Source organism: Nomascus leucogenys, chromosome 17, assembly GCF_006542625.1.
Source record: "Nomascus leucogenys isolate Asia chromosome 17, Asia_NLE_v1, whole genome shotgun sequence".
Classification (NCBI taxonomy): Eukaryota; Metazoa; Chordata; class Mammalia; order Primates; family Hylobatidae; genus Nomascus; species Nomascus leucogenys.
In genome coordinates, this window is record NC_044397.1 from 38,482,415 (window position 1) to 38,503,119 (window position 20,705).

A 20,705-nucleotide genomic window follows, 5' to 3' on the forward strand; every position below is an offset into this window, starting at 1 on the left:
CGAATTCCTGACCTCAAGTGATCCACCTGCCTCAACCTTCCAAAGTTCCAAAGTGCTGGGATTATAGGCATGAACCACTGCCCACAGCCCACTGGCTAGTTTTTGTGTTTTTTGTAGAAGAGTCTCACTATGTTGCCTATGCTGGTCTGGAACTCCTGGCCTCAACCAGTCCTCCCACCTTGGTCTTCAAAGTGTTGGGATTACAGGCTTGACCCCAGGAAGAAGGATGCTGGCTCTGGCCTAGGGAATGAAGGCCGGTGTCCTGTCACCCCGTTCTGCAAACCTCCAGCGCTGCAAACATTGCTTCCTACCAAAGGGCTTCTTCTGCCACTTTTAACATGAGCCAGGGTGCGTGTTCACTAGCAGCTTTGATAGTTAGAAGCTAGCAGCTGGCCGTGGTTCAGTGGATGCTGGGTCTTTCCTGGGAGGGCAGGGGATGGCTTGTAAATGACATTAACCAGCAGAGTTCCTTGTTCAGTGTGAACATTGTTAAGAGATTCTTGGTCTGAGCACAGTGGCTTATGCCTGTAATCCCAGCCCTTTGGGAGGCTGAGGCAGGTAGATCGCTTGAGCCCAGGAGTTCAAGATCAGCCTGGGCAACATGGCAAAGCCCTATCTCTGCAAACAATACAAAAATTAATCTGCTGTGGTGGCGCATGGCTGTGATCCCAGCTACTCGGTGGGCTGCAGTGGGAGGATCATTGAGCCTGGGAGGTTGAAGCTGCAGTGAGCCATGATTGTGCCACTGCACTCCAGCCTGGGTGATAGAGCAACACCCTGTCTCAAAAAAAGAAGAAAAGAAGGTCTTGGCTCAAATAGATGCAGTATGTCTATGTGGCAGACAGAGGGGTTGTACATGTGTATATTCTGATTTTTTTACGTGTGTATGTGTCTGTGTGTGTGACTGAGTCTCGCTCTGTCACCCCGGTTGGAGTGTAGTGACACAATCTCGGCTCACTGCAACCTCCGCCTCCCGGTTCAAGCGAGTCTCATGTCCCAGCCTCCTGAGTAGCTGGGATTACAGGCGCCCACCACCATGCCCGGCTAATTTTTATATTTTTAGTACAGACAAGGTTTCACCCATGTTGGCCAGACTGGTCTTGAACTCCTGACCTCAAGTGATCTGCCTGCCTTGACCTCCCAAAGTACTGGGATTACAGGCATGAGCCACCGTACCCAGCCTCTTTTAAGTATTTAATGAGCACTTTGTGCAGTGCTAGGTGTCCTGACAGATTCAGAATAATGTTAGAAGCCTCTGGGTAGTGGGTAGAAGCTAGACTTGGAGTTAGAGGGGCCCAGTGTTCATCTGGGCTCCACATCACCAGCCCTAACCCATCACAGTTCTCTTGTCTGTGAACTGGGGACAGCGGTACATCATTGTGGTCCATGCCACGTGTGGCAAGGCATGGTCAGCAGGCAGTGACCGATCAAAAGGTGGAGAGGTGGCCGGGCAAGGTGGCTCACACCTGTAATCCCAGGACTTTGGGAGGCCGAGGTGGGCAGATCACGTGAGGTCAGGAGTTCGAGACCAGCCTGCCCAACATGGTGAAACCCCTTGTCTACTAAAAATACAAAAAATAAATAAATAAATAAATAAAATAAATAAATAAATAAATAAATGAGCCAGGCATGGTGGTATGCACCTGTAGTCCCAGCTACTCAGGAGGCTGAGACATGGGAATCACTTGAACCTGGGAGGCAGAGGTTGCAGTGAGCCGAGATCGTGCCACTGCACTCCAGCCTGGGCGACAGAGTAAGACACTTTTGCTCAAAAAAAAAAAGAAGCAGCAGCTCTGGGTTCTTCCCAGGGCTGAGGCCGTGAGCAGGGCGGGTAGACCAATCCATCAGACAGGCTGCCTGCTCTTGGCCAGCTGCTGATTGACCTGAAATCCTCCAGCCAGCAGCAGCCGCCTCTTCCCCCGCACCCACGTTTCCAGCTGGTCTCAGGCCTGGGCTTCTCCCCAAGACCACTCTGGGTCTCATCCAAACCTGCCAAGAGACTCCTAGTGGCAGAGTCTTGGTTATGTCAGCACCCCCTCAAGGTGCGCATATGCACCCCAGCACTTCACCGCCTCGGAGGCTGTATCAGCAGCCGCTCCCGCTGGGGAGGACAGAGCCAGGATTGGCCCCTCGGAGCCTGAAGCCTGCGCCTTTGATAAGAGACAGGCCTCCCACTGCTCAAGATTGGGGCCGCTTTTTCCCATTTCTGTGCAGCCGCCTGCCTCTCTAGCCACCCACTGGCTGACCACTGGTCCTTCTCAGCCAACAGGACCAATGGGCTCCCTGGGCTGTGGTCACCATGGTGACCAGAGCTGGGCAGGTAGAAACAGGCATGGGCCTCACTCAATTTCCCTCCTCTCAGGCCATCTTGCCTGCCAGCAGAGCCCAGCTCGTCTTTCCCCAAGAATCTTCATCATCACAGCTGCGTTAGCTCACCCATCTCTGAGCCCCTCTCTCCCTTTTTATCGATTTATTTTTTGAGACAGGGTCTAGCTCTGTCACCTAGGCTGGAGTGCAGTGGTGCAGTCAGCTCACTGCAGCCTTGAAATCCCAGACTCAAGTGATCCTCCCACCTCAACCTCCCAAGTGTCTGGGACCACAGGCATGTACCACCACGCCTGGCTCATTTACTTTTTATTTTTATTTTTTTAGAGATGGGGTCTCGCTACATTCTCCAGGCTGGTCTCAAATTCCTGGCCTCAAGCAATCCTCCCACCTTGGCCTCCCAAAGCAGTGGGAGTGCAGGCGTGAGCCACCGCCTCCAGCCTCAGCACCTCTCTTTTTAGCCTCCTATTTTCTTAGGGACTTGGTACTTTTCATTTGGTGCCCAACATAGAGCCTGGGTTCTTGAGCCAGACCCGCACTGGAATCCTGGCTCTGTTATTTCCTGAGTGGTCTTCGGCAGATCACTGAGCCTTCCAGGTCCAGGGTTTCTGGACTGTTGAGTGTACAGCGCGCAAAATAACACTGCCTTGGCCAGGCGCGGTGGCTCACGCTTGTAATCCCAGCCCTTTGGGAGGCCAAGGCGGGTGGATCACTTGAGGCCAAGAGTTTGAGACCAGCCGGGCCAATGTGGTGAAACCCCATCTTTACTAAAAATACAAAAATTAGCCGGGCATGGTGGCAGGTACCTCTAATCCCAGCTACTTGAGAAGCTGAGGCAGGAGAATTGCTTGAACCAGGAGGCAGAGGTTGCAGTGAGCCAAGATCATGCCAGTGCACTCCAGCCTGGGTGACAGAGTGAGGCTCCACCTCAAAAAAAAAATCCTGCCTCCTTGTGAGATGCAGTGTCAGAGTTCACCTCCCTGTGCCGTGCCCCCTCCGCACTCAGGGCCTGGAACTGGGTAGGTTTACGCAGGTGCCCGGTGATGCGTGAAGAGTGCTGTATGCAGCCTGGGCTTGAGTCTGCAGCTGTGTGTGGACACACACATAGTGTGTGCCTGTGTCCCACGTTCAGGGCTACTCAGGGACTCTGTCTGCAGGACAGGGTGGAAGGGATGGCTCCGACGTTTGGATTCTGCGTTTTCATGAGCTAGGTAAGGAGGCTTAGCAGTTGCTGCTGCTCTGGTCTCCCCACCCTGCCAAAGTCAGTGCCAGCCCTCGGGACTTCCAGGCTCTCAGGAGGGACATGGGTGACAGTCATTGCCCCACCCCCCGTGATGCAGCATCTTCAGGGGCCCTCCTGGAGCTGCCTGTTCTTCCAGAGGAGCCCAATGTGCAGGGCTGGCTGAAGGGAGAAGAGAAACCCCAAAGCCCCACCCAGCCTTTTCCTGGCCTCCCCTCCACCCAGAGCCTCCCTGAGAGGTCTCCAGGAACCCAGTTTGAAAGCCAGTTGCACATGAGACAATGGGCGTGATGACAGCATCAGACACACAAAAGGGTTGTAAGAACTAAAGATAAGGGCATTGTCCACTACTGATGCCATCGTTTTACGGCTGAGGAAACTGAGGCTCGGCGCAGATCAACCACTTGCCCACGTGGCTCCCACTCTGCTAAGCTGCCTGGGATGTCCTGTGTCATCTTGAGGGACTTCCCTGCCCAGTCCTCCCACGAAGCAGCCTTTGATTCAAATCCCATCCTGTTGAAGGCCGGGCGCAGTGGTTCACACCTGTAATCCTAGTGCTTTGGGAGGCCAAGGCAGGAGGATCCCTTGAGATCAGGAGTTCGAGACCAGCCTGGACAACATGGGAAAATGCCATCTCTACTAAAAATACAAAAATTAGCTGGGTGTGATGGTGCGTATCTGTAATCGCTACTCAAGAATCACTTGAACCCAGGAGGTGGAGGTTGCAGTGAGCTGAGATCGCACCACTGCACTCCAGCCTGGGCGATGGAGCAAGACTCTCTCAAAAAACAATCCCATCCGGCCGGGTGCAGTGACTCACGCCTGTAATCCCAGCACTTTGGGAGGCTGACGTGGGCGGATCACGAGGTCAAGAGATTGAGACCATCCTGGCCGACATGGTGAAACCCCGTCTCTACTAAAAATACAAAAATTAGCTGGGCATGGTGACACGTGCCTGTAATCCCAGCTACTCAGGAGGCTGAGGCAGGAGAATCACTTGAACCAGGAAGTCAGAGGTTGCAGTGAGCCGAGATTGCGCCACTCCAGGCGCTCCAGCCCAGCAACAGAGCAAGACTGTCTCAAAAAAAAAAAAAAAAAAAAAAAAAAATCCTGTTGGAAAGTGAGACAAGGCACAGGGTGGAGCTGGCCCCAGAGCCTCACTCCCCACCCCTCTGGCCTGCCTTGCCCTACCCTTGGGACAGCTGGAACCTCAGCAGTCACAGGGCTGCCTTCTGTGTCTCCCTCCAGAGCTACCCTCCTCGGAGCACCTGAGTGTGGCAGATGCCACCTGGCTGGCCCTGAACGTGGTGTCCGGCGGTGGCAGCTTCTCCAGCTCCCAGCCCATCGGCGTGACCAAGATCGCCAAGTCGGTCATCGCCCCACTGGCCGACCAGAACATCTCCGTGTTCATGCTGTCCACGTATCAGACAGACTTCATCCTGGTGAGCCGACCGTCACAGACACGCCTTGCATACTCACGCCCGCCTCTGACACACTCATTCCCATCTCCCACCCCTTGCAGCCTTGACCTTCCATGTTATTCCAGGGTGGGGGCAGAGTCTCAGGGTGAGAGGTCGGTGCCCCAGGGCCACCAGGCACACACGGCCTCAACTTCTTGCCCCTAGGTGCGCGAGCGGGACCTGCCCTTTGTCACCCACACGTTGTCATCAGAGTTCACCATCCTGCGGGTCGTCAATGGCGAGACTGTGGCAGCCGAGAACCTCGGCATCACCAACGGCTTCGTGAAGCCCAAGCTGGGTGAGCTAGGGGCGGGGGTTTGTGCAGGGGAAACCTCACAAAGTTACCAGGCCCAGCCGCAGACCATCCTTGCTGTCAGCACGGGCGTCTGCCCACTGAGCATGAATGGAGTGCCAGGCAGAACGGGATGCAAAGGGCCCGGCGCGGTGGCCCATGCTTGTAATCCCAGCACTTTGGGAGGCTGAGGCAGGCAATTCACCTGAGGTCGGGAGTTTCAGACCAGCCTGACCAACATGGAGAAACCCCGTCTCTACTAAAAATACAAAATTAGCTGGGTGTGGTGGTGCATACCTGTAATTCCAGCTACTGAGGAGGCAGAGGCAGGAGAATCACTTGAACCCAGGAGGTGGAGGTTGCGGTGAGCCGAGATTGTGCCATTGCACTCCAGTCTGGGCAACAAGAACAAAACTCCATCTCAAAAAACAACAACAACAACAACAAAAATGTGATGGAAAGGTCCTAGGCAGGCCCTGCTGCTGTATCTAGCAAGGGTGGTGGACATGCATGCAGACAGCAATAGCCAGAGGCCATTCCTGCTGCATCCCAGGTGTCAGGGTGGGTTTCTCTGGGCAGGGACTGTGGTGCTGAAGCCTGGAACACAAGTAGGAATGGAGCCAGGTGGTGCCGGTTGGGAAGGGCATCACAGGCAGCCAGCACAGCATGTGCAAAGGGCCAGGGGTCTGAGGGTGAGATGGAGAATCAGGACGGTGGTAATTGGTGGTAGAGGCTGGAGAAGCAGCGGTGATTGAGTCTCTTGGGGCCTGCGGCTGAGCCCTCCCCAGCCCTCTTCCCAGGCCCTGCACCCACCAGAGCTGCTGCTTTCAGTCCCAGCCTCGGTGCCTGACGTCTTTATGCTCTTACAGTCCAGAGGCCGGTCATCCACCCACTGTCCAGCCCCAGCAACAGGTTCTGTGTCACCAGCCTGGACCCCGACACGCTGCCTGCTGTTGCCACACTCCTCATGGATGTCATGTTCTACTCCAATGGGTAGGGCTGCCTTGGGCATGAGGGGTCACAGGGTGGGCCAGGGGGAGGCACGGCTCCGCCTAGGAGTCTTAGTCTGAGTGGGGAGGCTTTGCCAGGAGCTCATCTGAGGGAAGAGACACAGACCTTCCCTGGAGCTAGTCTGATGGGGGAGACACGGACCTGCCTGGAGCGTGGGGGAGCCGTGGAGCTAGTCTGATGGGGGAGACACGGACCTGCCCTGGAGCTAGTCTGATGGGGGAGACACAGACCCGTCCCGGAGCTAGTCTGATGGGGGAGACACGGACCCACCCCGGAGCTAGTCTGATGGGGGAGACACAGACCTGCCCTGGAGCTAGTCTGAAGGGGGAGACACAGACCAGCCCCAAAGCTAGTCTGAGGTGGGAGAGAGGGACCTGCCCTGGAGCTAGTCTGAGGTGGGAGAGAGGGACCCGCCCTGGAAGTAGGCTGAGGGGGAGACACAGCTCCACCTAAAAGCCCCAGTCTGAGGGGTGAGACATCCTACCCTGGGAACCCCAAAATTTGGTGAAGCCCCAAAGACACATTAGGAGCTGTAACAAACTCCCCACTCCCCACTGAGCTCTGAGGACAGGCCCAGTCTGTTGAGGAGCTGAGAACTCAGATTTTTTTTATTTGGTGAACAACAGACATCGTGTCACTTCCTCAGCGGATTTTTTAAAGTTTAGGCCAACACGAGATAGGGCGGGGCAGGGTCCAGCATGCTGACAGTCACCACAGCCTGTGCCCTGAGATGCAGGCAGGGGCCTGTGTAGCCTGCGTGGGGGGCCGGCCGGGCCTCCAGCACTGCAAAGTGTAGCAGCCGTCTCTGTGAATGCGGTGAAATCATCCCCATGGCTTAGCGAGCAGGATGAGAAGGACACTGGCCCAGGGTCACCCAGGTGGCATCAAAGCCTGGGCCCTGTGTGTGAATGGGCAGGGGCCACCGGGGCCCCATCCTTACCAGCTGCCCCCGGTCCCCAGAGTGAAGGACCCCATGGCCACTGGGGATGACTGCGGCCACATCCGCTTCTTCTCCTTCTCCCTCATCGAGGGCTACATCTCCCTGGTGATGGATGTGCAGACGCAGCAGAGGTAAGCTAGGCCCTGGGGGGACGTTCAACCCAGGGTGGGCCCCGGGGTCTGGAGGGACTATGTGATAGCACATCACCCACTTTGTCTTTTTTTTTTTTTTGAGACAGAGTCTTGCTCTGTCGCCCAGGCTGGGGTGCAGTGGTGCAATCTCAGCTCACCACAACCTCCACCTCTCAGGTTCAAGCAATTCTGCTGCCTCAGCTGGGACTACAGGCACGTGCCACCATGCCCAGCTAATTTTTGTATTTTTAGTAAAGACAGGGTTTTGCCATGTTGGCCCGGCTGGTCTCGAGCTCCTGACCTCAGGCAATCCGCCTGCCTCAGGCATGATTTTTTTTTTTGTTTAAGACGGAGTCTCACTCTGTTGCCTATGCTGGAGTGCAGTGGCACGGTCTCGGCTCACTGCAAGCTCTGCCTCCCGGGTTCACACCATTCTCCTGCCTCAGCCTCCAGAGTAGCTGGGACTACAGGTGCCACCACCACGCCTGGCTAATTTTTTGTATTCTTAGTAGAGACCGGGTTTCACCGTGTTAGCCAAGATGGTCTTGATCTCCTGACCTCGTGATCTGCCCGCCCCAGCCTTCCAAAGTGCTGGGATTACTAGCGTGAGCCACCGCGACCAGCCTGATTTTTTTTTTTATTTATTTTTGTTGAGACAGGATCTCGCTCTGTCACCCATGCTGGAGTGCAGTGGTGCAATATTGGCTCACTGCCACCTCTGCCTCCCAGGTTCAAGTGATCCACGTGCCTCTGCCTCCTGAATAGCTTGGACTACAGGTGCCTGCCACCACACCTCACTAATTTTTGTATTTTTATTTTTATTTTTAATTTATTTATTTTTTGAGACAGGGCCTCACTCTGTCGCCCATGCTGGAGTGCAGTGGCACGATCTCAGCTAACTGCAACCTCCGCCTCGCAGATTCAAGTGATTCTCCTGCCTCAGCCTCCCAAGTAGCTGGGACTACAGGTGCCCGCCACCATACCCTGCTTATTTTTGTACTTTTTGTAGAGACAGGGTTTTGCCACGTTGGCCAGGCTGGTCTTGAACTCCCGACCTCAAGTGATTCACCCACTTTGGCCTCCCAAAGTGCTGGGATTACCAGCGTGAGCCACCGCGCCTGGCCAGTTTTTGTATTTTTAGTAGAGATGGGGCTTCGCCATGCCGACCAGGCTGGTCTCCAACTCCTGACTGCAAGTGATCTGCCAGCCTCGGCCTCCCAAAGTGCTGGGATTACGGGCGTCAGCCACCATGCCCGGCCACTTTGTCTCTAATAAACCCTCACCATAGCCCTTCGTCATAAGTGAGCTGGTCCCCCAGCTCAGAGAGGTGCAGGGGTTGTCCGAGGTCCACTGTGGGGTGGTGGCAAAGTGGGGATTTGAACCACAGCCCCGGTGCTATTTCTCCCTCAGCTTCTGCTCTGGACCTGGAAAGAGGTGTCTAGACCAGCCTTAGCAAGGGTTTGGCGAGGGGCTTGTTCCAAAGCCCAGCCTGACATCACCCTCCCCATCTGCCTCCCCTCAAGACGAGGAGGCTGCGGGGCGAATAGGTCCAGGGTGTCCGGAAGGGATTGTTTTTGGGGGGCCCTGAGCTCTGCCCAACCCTGCCTGGCCAGCCTCGTGCCTCACTCTGGCTGGTGCACCAGCACGCCAAGGAGGGAGCGCAATTCACATCAGCCTCGGGGATTGTTTTCTCGCTCCTTTTGAAGGTTTCCTAGTAACTTGCTGTTCACAAGTGCATCTGGAGAGCTCTGGAAGATGGTCCGGATTGGAGGACAGCCCCTGGGGTTTGGTGAGTCCTGGGGGGATTGCATGGGGGATTGGGGGAGCTGGCACTGCTGAGCCCACTCACATACATTGTCCGCGGTGACTCAGCCCCTGCTGGGGGGTACAGATGGGGAGACTGAGGCTTGGGGAGCCTGAAGTTTCTGTTGCTCCCCAGTGTGTGGCAGGGGTACACAGGCCTCTTGGGGACGAGGGGAGCAGGCTTCGATCAGAGTGCTTTTATTTTGCCCCCTCTTGAAATTTAATATGTTGCTTATTATTAGAAAATTAAGCAGCTGGGTGTGGTGGCTCATGCTTGTAATCCCAGCACTTTGGGAGGCCGAGGTGGAAAGATCCATTGAGCCCAGGGGTTCTATACCAGCCTGGGAAACATAGCGAGGCCCTGTCTCTACCAAAATTTTTAAAATTAGCTGGGCATGGTGGCTGGCGCCTGTAATCCCAGCTACTCAGGAGGCTGAGGCAGGAGGATTACTTGAGCCTAAGAGTTCAAGGCTACAGTGAACCATGATCATGCCATTGTACTTCAGCCTGGGCGACAGAGCAAATCTTTGCCTCTAAAAATAAAAAAAGACACTGGGTGAGTTGGCTCGTGCCTGTAATCCCAGCTCTTTGGGAGGCCGAGGCAGGTGGATCACCTGAGGTCAGGAGTACAAGACCAGCCTGGCCAACATGACAAAACCCCATGTCTACTAATAATACAAAAAATTGGCCAGGCACGGTGGCGTGCGCCTGTAATTCCAGCTACTCAGGAGGCTGAGACGGGAGAATTGCTTGAACCCGGGAAGCAGAGGTTGCGGTGAGCCGAGATCGCTCCATTGCACTCCAGCCTGGGCAACAGAGCAAGACTCAGTCTCAAAAAATAATAATAAATTAAATTTAAAAAAGAATAAATTGGGGCTGTGATAAAAATTAAAGAGAAAAAAAATCACTCCTTAGTTCCACAGCTCAAAGATAATAACTGTTGGCAATTTTTTAACGTGTTTTCTTCATGTAAATACATGTAATTGTCAGATATTTCCCAGAGAGTCTGACACCCAACACTTTACCCCTAAATGCCTCGCCTTTTCCATCCTGGGAAGAAGCACTGGGCGAGGTGGCTCACGCCTGTAATCCCAGCACTTTGGGAGGCCAAGGCGGGAGGATCACAAGGTCAGGAGATCGAGATCATCCTGGCTAACACAGCGAAACCCTGTCTCTACTAAAAATACAAAAAATTAGCTGGGCATGGTGGCGGGCGCCTGTAGTCCCAGCTACTTGGGAGCCTGAGGCAGGAGAATGGTGTGAACCCGGGCAGCGGAGCTTTCAGTGAGCCGAGATGGCGCCACTGCACTCCAGCCTGGGCGACAGAGCGAGACTCCGTCTCAAAAAAAGAAAAAAAAAAAAGAAGAAACACTTTCTCCTGTATAACCACAACGACAGGATTCCACAGGAGAAAATTTTCAGTCATTCCCTAAGACTCAGTCTTTCCTGTTTCCACAGTTGTCCAGACAACGTCTTTGGTGGATAGCATTTTTTTTTTTTCTTTTTTCTTTTTCTTTTTTTTTTTTTTTTGAGATGGGATCTTGTTCTGTCGCCCAGGCTGAAGTGTAATAGCGCAGTCTTGGCTCACTGCAGTCTTTGCCTCCTGGGTTCAAGTGATTCTCCTGCTTCAGCCTCCCAAGTAGCTGGGACTATAGGCACGTGCCACCATGCCTGGCTAATTTTTGTATTTTTAGTAGAGATGGGGTTTCACCATGTTGGCCAGGCTGGTCTCAAACTCCTGACCTCAAGTGATCCACCCACCTCAGCCTCCCAAAGTGCTAGAATTACAGGCGTGAGCCACCGCGCCCAGCCAAGGTGCCACACTTTTAAACAGCCAGATCTCATGAGGACTTACTGTCACAAGAACAGTACCAAGAGGATGATGCTAAACCATTCATGAGGAATCCACCCCCATAATCCAGTCATCTTGCACCAGGCCCCATGTCCAATACTTCAGATTACAATTGGAGGATTTGGGCAGGAACACGAAGCCAAACTATTTCACTGGCCAGCAACTGGAGAAGGCTCCTGGTTGGGGGACATCTGGGTTAAGCCTTCAAGACGGATGGCGAGTGGGAGGCTGGGCGCGGTGGTTCACGCCTGTAATTCCAGCACTTTGGGATGTGGAGGTGGGTGGATCATTTGAGTACAGGAGTTCAAGACCAGCCTGGCCAACATGGTGAAACCCCATCTCTACTAAAAATAACAAAATTAGCCGGGCATGGTGGTGAACACCTATAATCCCAGCTATTTGGGAGGCTGAGGCACGAGGATTGCTTGAACTCAGGAGGCGGAGGTTGCAGTGAAGTGAGCTCACACCAGTGCACTCCAGCCGGGGTGATGGATCGAGACTCCGTCTCAAAAAAAATAAAAGGGATAGCAGATGGGAATTCTCTAGGAGGATGGTGGGTGCAGGGTAGGCATTGCCCACAGAGGGTAGAGGCTGAAGAGCCACACAGGCAAGGGTAGCCAGGTTACGCAGAGGCTAAGGACAGTCTCTCCTGTTCTAGATGAGTGTGGCATCGTGGCCCAGATCTCAGAGCCCTTGGCCGCTGCGGACATCCCAGCCTACTACATCAGTACTTTCAAGTTTGATCATGCACTTGTGAGTGTCCAGCCCCAGACCCCTCCAGGGCAGGGCCGGGGTGGGGAAGCGGGTTCCTGGGCTCATGGGCAGGCATCTGCCTCCTCTCCCCCCACACAGGTCCCAGAAGAGAACATCAATGGTGTCGTCAGTGCCCTGAAGGTCAGCCAAGCAGAGAAGCACTAGAAGGGTCTCTTCTGCTCCTCCCTGCCGCCGCCCAGGCCCAGCCCTAACCCTGAAGATTGATCTTGCAGTATTTCTCTACAGACTGGAAAATCAGCCTGGGGACCCTGAGGAAGGGGCCTCTGTGGGAGACTCCCTCGATTGCCAATCCCTCCAGGGCAGGGGCCCACGCCAAGGCCTCTCCATGCCCTCCTGCCTTCCTGGAGCCCCCGACCCTCCAGAGAACGACCTTTCTCTTCTCCACCTCCCCCACCCCAGAAAATGCTTTCAGAGGCCCAGGGAGCTTGTGAGCTGATCCACCTTCTCATCCGGCCTCACCCACGGCCAGGGGCAGATGCCAAGGGAAGCCGGTCCCTCCGAGACACCGGTGTACCAGCTGTCATGTCACCTTGCAGGGCTGGGGCTGGTGGGGTGGGGCCGAGTTTGGGGTGCCCCAGAGGGTTTGGGGGTGAGTACTGTGGTCACTGGTCTCTGCTTCCATCAGCTCAGGGCTGGTTCCCTCGGAGTGGAGGCCAGCATGGCCCCCTCAGGTCATCGGGGCTGGTGAGGTTCAGACAGGAATCCAGGTGGGATCCCCGAGCTGGGAAGGACCCAGACTCCCCCTGTACCTCGCCTGCCAACCACAGGGCCTGGGCCCGACTCCCAGCAAGACTGCCAAGAGGGCCCTGTCCAGACCCTCCCCCACAAGCACTCAGTCCTTGTGGGAGGAGGGAGGGTCCCAGGAGACCCACCAGCCTGGAGCACCAGCTCCTGTCCCCTCGGCTCCCCCTGGACCCGACTTGGGCAGGTAGAGCCTCAGCTTCCCCCAGCAGGGACATCCCTGGCTTTCCGGGCCTGAGGTTTCTTAGGTGGTGTCCCACCTCCCCAACAGACAACTAGACCAGCATAGGACTCCCCACCGTCCTCCTTCCTCCTCTGCCCCCAACTCACCTGCCTGCCTACCCGCCCCTCGGTCGGGGGCTGTGGCATTCATGAGTACTTGACCCAGGAGGCAGCTTAACTGAGCCTTAATAGAGAAAACCATACTTTGTTTCAGTTTTTTATTTAATGTATTTGCACCCAGGCTGCTCTTGGCAGTAGTTTCTGTTTGGCAGGGATAGGACCTATTTGAGTTCTGTCAAGGGGGTCTGGAGGCTCTGTGTCACTAGGCTGGTGCTCTGTGGCTCCAGGGACAGGCAGTGGGAGTCGGGAGATGTCACAGGAGCCTTGGCCCTCTCTTCTGAAGGGAAGCTGGGAGCAGAGATCTGTTACAAGACGCTGGAGCCGCTGGCACCCTGCATGGGAACTCCCAACCAGCTGTGGTTCTATCTGAGCAGCAGAGGGGATGAGGGAACCCGAGCGCCATGGGGAGGTGGACAGCCGGGTGGCAGGCCAGCTGAGTGGTCATGTCCAGGAGGCATGGGGTTAGCTGTAGTGTCCCTTCCAGTGGGGTGGTTTTCTGAATGAGCAGGACCAAGGGCCCCTGTGGCTTTGGCTCTGGCGGTTTGTTTTTTGTTTTTGAGGTGGGAATCTGGCTCTGTCGCCCAGGCTGGAGTGCAGTGGCACGATCTTGCCTCACTGCAACCTCCTCCTCCCAGGTTCAAGTGATTCTCCTGCCTCAGCCTTCCGAGTAGCTGGGGTTACAGGCACGCACCACCACGTCTGGCTAGTTAATTGTATTTTTAACAGAGACGGGATTTCATCACGTTGCTCAGGCTGGTCTCGAACTCCTGACCTCAGGTGATCCGCCCGCCTCGGCCTCCCAAAATGCTGGGATTACAGGCGTGAGCCACCACACCCAGCTGAGTTGTGCTATTTCTGTGGTCAAAGGAGAAGGGATATTTTCTAGTCCTGGCAAAGTGCTCCCCACTTCTCTGAGCTGCGTGGGACCCTCTGAGCCCTGGAAGCCCACCAGATGGAGAAGCTGTTCTTTAAAATCCTTGTGGGTGTTCGAGGCCCACCACATTAATTAGAAACCAATTTTTTTTTAAGTTAATTCGTTTTGCACAAAACTCCAAAACAAAACTCATACATTGCTGGTCCCAAAAGGGAGGTGGCCGAGTGGGGCAGGGCTGCAGTGGAAGCCCTGAGTCCCCCTTCTGACCTTGCAAGGCCTTGATTTTCCTTTCTGTCATTTCCCCTTGACGGTGTCACTTCTCTGCCTTTCCTTCCCGCCGTGCAAGTGTGTCGGCCCCGTGACCCGAGTCATGTGTCCCCTAGACTTCCTAGGACGTATCTATTGTACACACCTATAAATACCTGTGTTTTATGTTGATAGAGATATATACTGTAAATAGCATATATACTTGAGCAATATATATGTTAATATATACTGTGTGCGCAGTCCGTGGACACAGCCCCCCCGCTGTGTGTGCACGTGTATGGGTGTGACGGCCTCCACCCCGCGCCGTCTGCCATGCACACGGGCACATTTGAGCCACCATATATTTTTAATTCAAGTATATAGGCAATACGATTATTACAGAAGCCGATGGGTTCCCTCAGACCTGACTTGAGAGAACAAAGCCAGCAGCTCAAAGAGCCCGTGACATGGGATGTGGGATGGGTGCCGAGAGCCCGCTGTGGTGTGGGTCATGCCTCCTGCAACCCACTTTCCCCAGCCAAGGTCCCTGGGTGCCCTTGTTTTATTTGGGGGGACATTGATCCCGAGGGAGGAGTATTTGGAATTTCTTGCTTTTAACCAGAATGCCCCCTCTCCCCTGCCCCCGCCAGCGGCCTCACCCTGAAGACCTGGGCCTGCTGAATGGGCCACATGCTGCCTGCATCCCGCCTCCGTGGGTGGCACTTTTTACGCAGGCGGCTTGTTTTTTTGTTTTGTTTTGTTTTTTGTAACCTGCAAGCTTAGAAATCTCAGGTTCTGCTCCCGGGGCTGCTCCTGGGGACTGGCCTCGTGTCATGGAGAAAAGCATGCGTGTCGGGGCACGCTGGGGCCAGGGTATGGCTCTCCGCCCTGGCTGGCTCTGCAGGGGTGGTCCCTGTTCCAGCCCGCTCTGTGGGAGCTGCCCCCCAGGGACCCTGCTCCTCGGTCACAGGGGGCCCCTTTAGTTTTCCCGTCCCCATCCTGCTCGTGTAAAGCTTGGTTTATCTTCTCGGCGTTCTGTGTGTAGCGTAGTCTTGGTTTGGTCTCCACAGCTCTTCGGGGTGGGGTGTGAGTGTGGTTTTTCCCAGGCAGGGGCCGTCTGCCCTTGTCCCCCAGCCATCTCTTGGTCTGCTGGGTGGGAGGGTCTCTCCAGGCCCCAGACCCCACTTGGAGGAGTGTGTGTTTCTCCGAGGGGCTCCATCCGCAGTTGCATGGAACTCCTTACCTGTTTGCCGTCTGTCCCCCGGAGGTAATCAGAGGACTGGGCCCGTTGTCTTGACGCTGGCGGATGGGGCAGGTGCCTGGCTGGGGAGGAAGAGGGCTCTCTATGATGTGGATTTTTTTTTTTTTTTTTTTTTTGAGATGGAGTCTTGCTCTGTTGCCCAGGCTGGAGTGCAGTGGCATGATCTCAGCCCACTGCAGCAACCACCACCTCCTGGGTTCAAGCGAGTCTCCTGCCTCAGCCTCCCAAGTAGGTGAGATTATAGGTACTCGCCACCACACCTGGCTAATTTTTGTATTTTTAGTAGAGACGGGGTTTCACCATGTTGGCCAGGCTGGTCTTGAACTGACCTCAAGTGATCCTCCCGCCTCGGCCTCCCAAAGTGCTGGGATTATAGGCGTGAGCCACCGTGCGTGGCCTCGTGGAATTTCTAGGGGTGAGCAGGTGACCCTGGGGCTGCCACTTGAGCTCCTGGAATGTGTGTCTTGCCCCTGTGTGGTTCTCCAGTAAGAAAAGCTCAGACAGTCTCAACCCCACCCTCTCCCCTTGCTGCACTCCGAGTACCAGTGGGAGCTGAAGGATTAGTTCTGCCTTGTCGTGGGGCTCCCCTGGTTCCCAAGATACCCCTTTCTCCCTCAGCCCCTTGTCCTGACCCAGCAAAGATCTGGGCATTGCCGACTCTGCACCTCCTTCCTCCATGGGCATCTCTAGGACCGCCCCCCTTCAAGGGGCACTGCCCACACCACCGTCGTCAGCCCAGGGCATGCATCCGTGCCAGATAGGCTTGCAGGCCTGACCCCGGTAGCCTCCCTTCCCCAAGATTCAGAGGCAGGGACCCAGAGCCTCACTCCAAACCACCGGCATTCTCACCTCCAAGCACCAGGCCGCTGGTGGGAAAGGAAGGAGCTGGGGGATCAGAGGCTCCCAGTGTGGCCTCCGGAAGCAGCAGCATAGCCACGGTGACATTTGTTTAGCAGGAGGAGGCTTGGTCTGGAGGGGCTTGCCCCTCTGAGGTGACAGAGGATGCCCTGGAGGTCAGGAGAGAAGACTGGGAAGACACGAAGGGCCAGGCCCCTGTTAAAGCCCAGGGCACTATTTGGTGATCTTCAAATGTGAACATTGGCCACCTCCCACCGGCCCCTTCCTCCTGGCCACATTTTCCAGGGATACCCTGGGGAGTCCTAAGGCCACCCTGGGCCCCTTTCTGAGCCTAGAGATCTGGATGTGGTGACAACCAGGGCTTTTCCAAGCCCCAGCAGAGAGAGGGGGCTTTAGGGCAAGAGCACCTCAGCCCTGCAATGGGGGGGATCTTTTTTTTTTTTTTTTTTTGAGACGGAGTCTCTGTCACCCAGGCTGGAGTGCAGTGGTGCAATCTCGGCTCACTGCAACCTCTGCTTCCCAGGTTCAAGCGATTCTCCTGCCTCAGCCTCCCAAGTAGCTGGGATTACAGGCACCCCCCACCACACTCGGCTAATTTTTGTATTTTTAGTAGAGACAGGGTTTCACTATGTTGGCCAGGCTGTTCTCAAACTCCTGACCTCAGGTGATCCGCCCACCTTGGCCTCCCAAAGTGCTGGGATTACACGCATGAGACACCCCGCCCGGCCAATGGGATTTTTGACGCCACTTCCTGAGTGAAGCACTTTGCATGGGGATGGGAAGAAGCACCCCCAACCTTCTAGCCCGCTCTGAGCAGGGCCTGGAGCATTGGAGACATTGGTTAGTGTAATAGGCAGAGCCTGAGTGAGGCCGATGGGCTTCTCCAACAGAGAAAATACATTGGCTTTGGATACCATGCTGAGGGAGGGGGTTAGGCCTGGCAGGGGCCCATTCAAAGGAGGCCGGGCTTGGTGGCTTAGGCCTGTCATCCCAGCAGTTTGGGAGACCAAGGCGGGAGGATAGCTTGAGGCCAGGAGTAGCCTGGAGCAGAGGCAGGAGTCTGAGGCCTCAGCCATGGCATCCAGGGACATCCTGGTGGCCGAGAAAGCTTGTGGCTGTCGCTACAAGGGAAGAGGAGGTATGGAAATTGGAAGTGCAGGGTGGCCTGTGTGCTAGGAGTGGGGATGCAGGCCTAGATGTGTTTATGCACACATATGTGCATGTACGTGTGAGCGTGGATGTGTTCCTATGCATTAGAGTGTGTGTGCGTGCACGTGTGCAGGGCCCACACCTGAGATATGGGACTGGCTCTTGGAGTATTTTGAGTTCTCAGTAGCAGTCTTGCTGTCAGGCCTCGAGTGCAGAAATGATTAGGTGAGTGAGGGCAGGACTCGAATGCAGGCCCTGGCTCCAGGGGAGAGGGTGGGGCGTCTCTGGTAGGATGGCCTCACCCCACTTGTCAGAACTACTCTGGAGGTGGGCAAAGGTGTCAGGAACAGTTTGAGCAGTTCTGGCTCAGGGTCGCTCATGAGGTTGCTGTTGTCTGAAATCTTAGCTAAGGATTGGAGGATGCACTTCTAACTGAGGCCTGGCTGTAGGCAGGAGGCCTCAGTTCTTTCCCAGGTGGGCCAACCCACGCGGCTGCTTGAGTGTCCTCACAATATGGCGCTCGGCTTCCCCCCAGAGCAAGAGATTCAAGGGCCCAGGGTAAAAAGCCAAAGTGTTATTTTTATCCCTAGCCTCAGAATTCACACTCTGTTGCCTCCACCATGCTCTGGTGTGATACAGCCCAGCTCTGATTGGAAGGGGCTGGGGCTGCCCATGCTGACTCTTCAAAGGCATCCCATCCTGAAGATGGTGTTCACAGGGAGGGTTTGTGGGGGCCGGTGCTCCCTCATCTACTGGGGCTCATTCTGGAAGAAGGTCCAGAAGAATTGGAGACCCTGCCCCTCACCCAACTTTGGAGGTGGCAGAGTGAACAGCAGGCCAAGTTCAGGTCCCAAGACAGGCCAAGGCCAGTGCGGTTTCCCTTCCACTGCCTCATTTTACCTGTATTCAGAAGACGGTCTAGGAAGAGTTGAGCAGAGTTCCCTCTAAAAGAGTAGGGAGCTGATAACAGCCCCAAGCCCTCCTCTTTCTCTATGCCAAAATCATTTCCGTTATCCTGAGATGGGGGTGAGTGGATGGATGGTGTACTGAGGGGCCTCTGCCCTGCCCAGAGCTCCCCCATCGTAGTGGGGGCAGGGGACTTCCTGCCCATGGCCCCCTCCAGCCCTCAACTGGCGTGCCCGGGTCACCAGCAGCAGCAGCGGTGTTTCATCGGTCCCAAGATCTGGGTGAAGGGGAGAACCTGCCATCTTATCCCTACCCCCCCGGGGCCCTCAAGCTTATTTTCTTGTTGAAGAAACACAAAACCCTCGAGATTCATGTACTGTATGTTGGAGAGAAAAAAATTACCTAATGTTCCCCCAAAAAAGACAGTATATTTTGTACTTTGTAAAGTGTTAATTAAAATGAAAAGAAAAAAAGATGCTGGCTGGTGCCTGTCTGGTTTTTTGCTGATCTAGCCAGAACCTGGTCTCATCGCTTTCTCCTCCACACTGTGGTCGGGGGAACACAGGCCAGGGGCTAGAGGCGGGTAGAAAAACACCCAGAAACTGAGGAAGGGTCCCCAGAGCCAGAGGGGTTGTATTAGTTACCTGGTGCTGTATAACAAGTTGCCTCCAAACTTAGCGGCTTAACATGATCATTATTTATAGATCACATTTTCTGTGGGTCAGGAATTCAAGAAGTTTGGCTGAGCGATTCTGGCTCAGAGTCACTCATGAGGTTGCCGTTGTCTGAAATCTTAGCTAAGGACTGAAGGATGCACTTCTAAGTGAGGCCTGGCTGTAGGCAGGAGGCCTCAGTCCTTCCCCACGTGGGCCAACCCACGGGGCTGCTTGAGTGTCCTCACAATATGGCGCCCAGCTTCCCCCAGAGCAAGAGATTCAAGGGTCCAGGTTAGAAACCAAAGTGTTATTTTTATTCCTAGCCACAGAATTTACACGCCATTGCCTCCACCATGCTCTGGTGTGATACGGCCCAGCTCTGATTTGACATGGGAGGGAACTGCATAAGTGGGTGGAAACCAGGAGGTAAAGATGACTGGGGGCCATCTTGGAGGCCAGCTACTATGCCCAGCATCCCCACCCAGACCTTGGGCAGAGGCAGGCCTGGGAGTGGGGACGGTGGGGTGAAGGAGTTGGACGGGGCCTTTCTGATGGCAGGGGAAGGTCAGGGGCTGCTTGCCTGGCCTAAGGGTCTCTGATCCAAACCTAGAGCCCTGCCATGGACATCACAGCTCCAGGTAAGTTCCAGAAGCCCAGGAGCTGATACCTCCAGATTAGATATCCTGTGGGCAGGAAAGAGGAGCACCATGCTTCTGGCTCCTGCCCTCTTGGTAGGCGGGACACTGGGGCTGTGCCAGCAAGAAACGATGGGCTTGAGACCAGCAGGTTCTAGACTGACACCCTTCCCCTTCTCCTCTCTGAGATTTTCCATGGGGGCGGGTAGCTGTGAGCAGGGCAGGGCTGAAGACCCATACCTGCCCTAGGCCCCATCAACCCCCGTCCCAACCCTGCCTCACCCTTGGCCCACAGGAAGAGACCCTGGAGACTGGGAGTGAAAATGGTAGCTGAATATTCTTCCATCACCCTGAGCCCAGGAGCGTTCTAGCTGCTGGGAAGGTTTTATACTTGGGGTCTGAAGACAAGTCCTGTCACTCTGGCCTTCAGATAATACCACAGGAGGGCCGGGTGCAGTGGCTCACACCTGTAATCCCAGCACTTCTGGAGGTGGAGGCAGGAGGATTACCTGAGGTCAGGAGTTCAAGACCACCCTGGTCAACATGTGTAACCCTATCTCTACTAAAAATACAAAAATTAGCTGGGCGTGGTGGTGGGTGCCTGTAATCCCAGCTACTTGGGAGGCTGAGGTAGGAGAACGGCTTGAATCCGGGAGGTGGAAATTGCAGTGAGCCGAGATTGTGCCACTGCACTCCAGCCTGGGCAACAGAGTGAGACTTGGTCTCAAAAAAAAAAAATAAAAATGATAATTCCACTGGAGCCGGAACATCCATGGGCGATCTTGACTGCCCCAAAACTCTCAAAACCATCCCCTTGTGCTGGTGCTGGGGACCCACCATAGCCGCTGCACCAGGGGTCCTTCCCAGAGCATTACAAGGAATGCAGTGCTAGGATGGACCACAAGGGAGTGCTGTGCTTGGACCAGGAAATGACCAGCTGCCAGCCAATAGTAGAGGGAAGACGGAGAAGCAGCGAGGGACAGGAGAGTTAGGCTTAGTGAGACAAGAAACACAGCAGGTAGAATGCAAAGGCAAAGAAGGACCCATAGTGGGAATTAAGAAGTGGGGTGGGCCAGGTGCAGTGACTCAACGCCTGTCATCCCAGCACTTTGGGAGGCCGAGGCAGGCGGATCATGAGGTCAGGAGTTCGAGACCAGCCTGACCAAAATGGTGAATCCCCATCTCTACTAAAAATACAAAAATTAGGCA

The 20,705-nt window shown here is 55.0% G+C and overlaps 1 protein-coding gene and 1 long non-coding RNA gene across 2 annotated transcripts in view; one reads left to right on the forward strand and one right to left on the reverse strand.

Moving 5' to 3' along the window:
• CASTOR2 (cytosolic arginine sensor for mTORC1 subunit 2) overlaps positions 1–13,490 on the forward strand; it is a 64,826-nt gene extending 51,336 nt beyond the window's left edge. Inside the window, exons 3-9 of the mRNA XM_030797490.1 lie at positions 4,814–5,007; positions 5,191–5,323; positions 6,187–6,310; positions 7,289–7,399; positions 9,106–9,188; positions 11,713–11,807; positions 11,907–13,490. Coding sequence (XP_030653350.1) covers positions 4,814–5,007; positions 5,191–5,323; positions 6,187–6,310; positions 7,289–7,399; positions 9,106–9,188; positions 11,713–11,807; positions 11,907–11,972 — 806 coding nt within the window. The 3' untranslated portion in view covers positions 11,973–13,490. The remainder of the gene's footprint in view (positions 1–4,813; positions 5,008–5,190; positions 5,324–6,186; positions 6,311–7,288; positions 7,400–9,105; positions 9,189–11,712; positions 11,808–11,906) is intronic.
• Positions 13,491–14,379: 889 nt separating this feature from the next.
• Positions 14,380–19,995, reverse strand: LOC115830997. Its single transcript, XR_004026543.1, has 2 exons — positions 16,142–19,995; positions 14,380–15,350 (listed from the first exon to the last, which is right to left on the reverse strand). It is a non-coding gene; the product is annotated as an uncharacterized LOC115830997 (long non-coding RNA).
• Positions 19,996–20,705: the final 710 nt, after the last annotated feature.